Source organism: Monopterus albus, unplaced genomic scaffold (genome assembly GCF_001952655.1).
Source record: "Monopterus albus unplaced genomic scaffold, M_albus_1.0 scaffold6385.1, whole genome shotgun sequence".
Classification (NCBI taxonomy): domain Eukaryota; kingdom Metazoa; phylum Chordata; class Actinopteri; order Synbranchiformes; family Synbranchidae; genus Monopterus; species Monopterus albus.
In genome coordinates this window covers 1-667 of record NW_018134244.1, presented here as the reverse complement: position 1 = coordinate 667, position 667 = coordinate 1, and the positions used below count along the sequence as shown (strand labels likewise).

The following is a 667-nucleotide window of genomic DNA, read 5'->3' as shown; positions in this document are numbered from 1 at the left end:
GAGAAATGAACCAGATGTTAGTGTTCAAAAAGCCTTTATATTAGGGAAAGGTAAAAAATAAATCAATTAAAAATGACCTGGTCATTAACACTGATTTACATCTTTAGTCCCAGTTAAACACCAGGTCCATTTTATTTGTGAAAAGCAGGCTGGAAGCCCAGTGGAATCAGCAAAGGAACAAATTAAACCCCTGCTCTGACTGTTGATGTGTCTGTGTGCAGTTCCAGGTGAACCAGGACAAGATGAATTTCTCGACCCTCAGGAGCATCCAGGGTCTTCACGCTCCTCTCAAACTCCAGATGGAGTACATGGCAGCCAGACAGGTACCAGCATGTCTCTGCTGCATGGTGGCCTTTCTCTCCTGGTCTTGTTTAGTTGTTTTCATGGTGACTTGTTGACCTCTAAATCCTGATGTCTGTCCTTCCTCCTCCAGATCCAGCGTCTGCCGTTCCTGCAGAGTTCAAACCTGGCTCTGGACACGCTGCGAGGCAGTGACGAGTCCATCGGCTTTGAGGACGTCCTCAACGGTGAGAACCTCTTCCCCTTGATCACAAACTCAGCTAACTGAGCATGACGTCTGACCACCACGCTGCCTCTCTGTTGTTTTCAGATCCAGCCCAGAGTGAGGTAATGGGCGAACCTCACATGATGGTGGAATACAAACTGG

At 47.5% G+C, this 667-nt stretch overlaps 1 protein-coding gene across 1 annotated transcript; it reads left to right on the top strand.

Moving 5' to 3' along the window:
• Positions 1–195: 195 nt before the first annotated feature.
• On the top strand, positions 196–663 carry pomp (proteasome maturation protein; the record flags this gene model as incomplete). Its single annotated transcript, XM_020589692.1, has 3 exons — positions 196–323; positions 434–527; positions 611–663. Coding segments are annotated over exons 1-3 (228 nt in total), but the record flags the coding sequence as incomplete, so codon positions are not given.
• Positions 664–667: the final 4 nt, after the last annotated feature.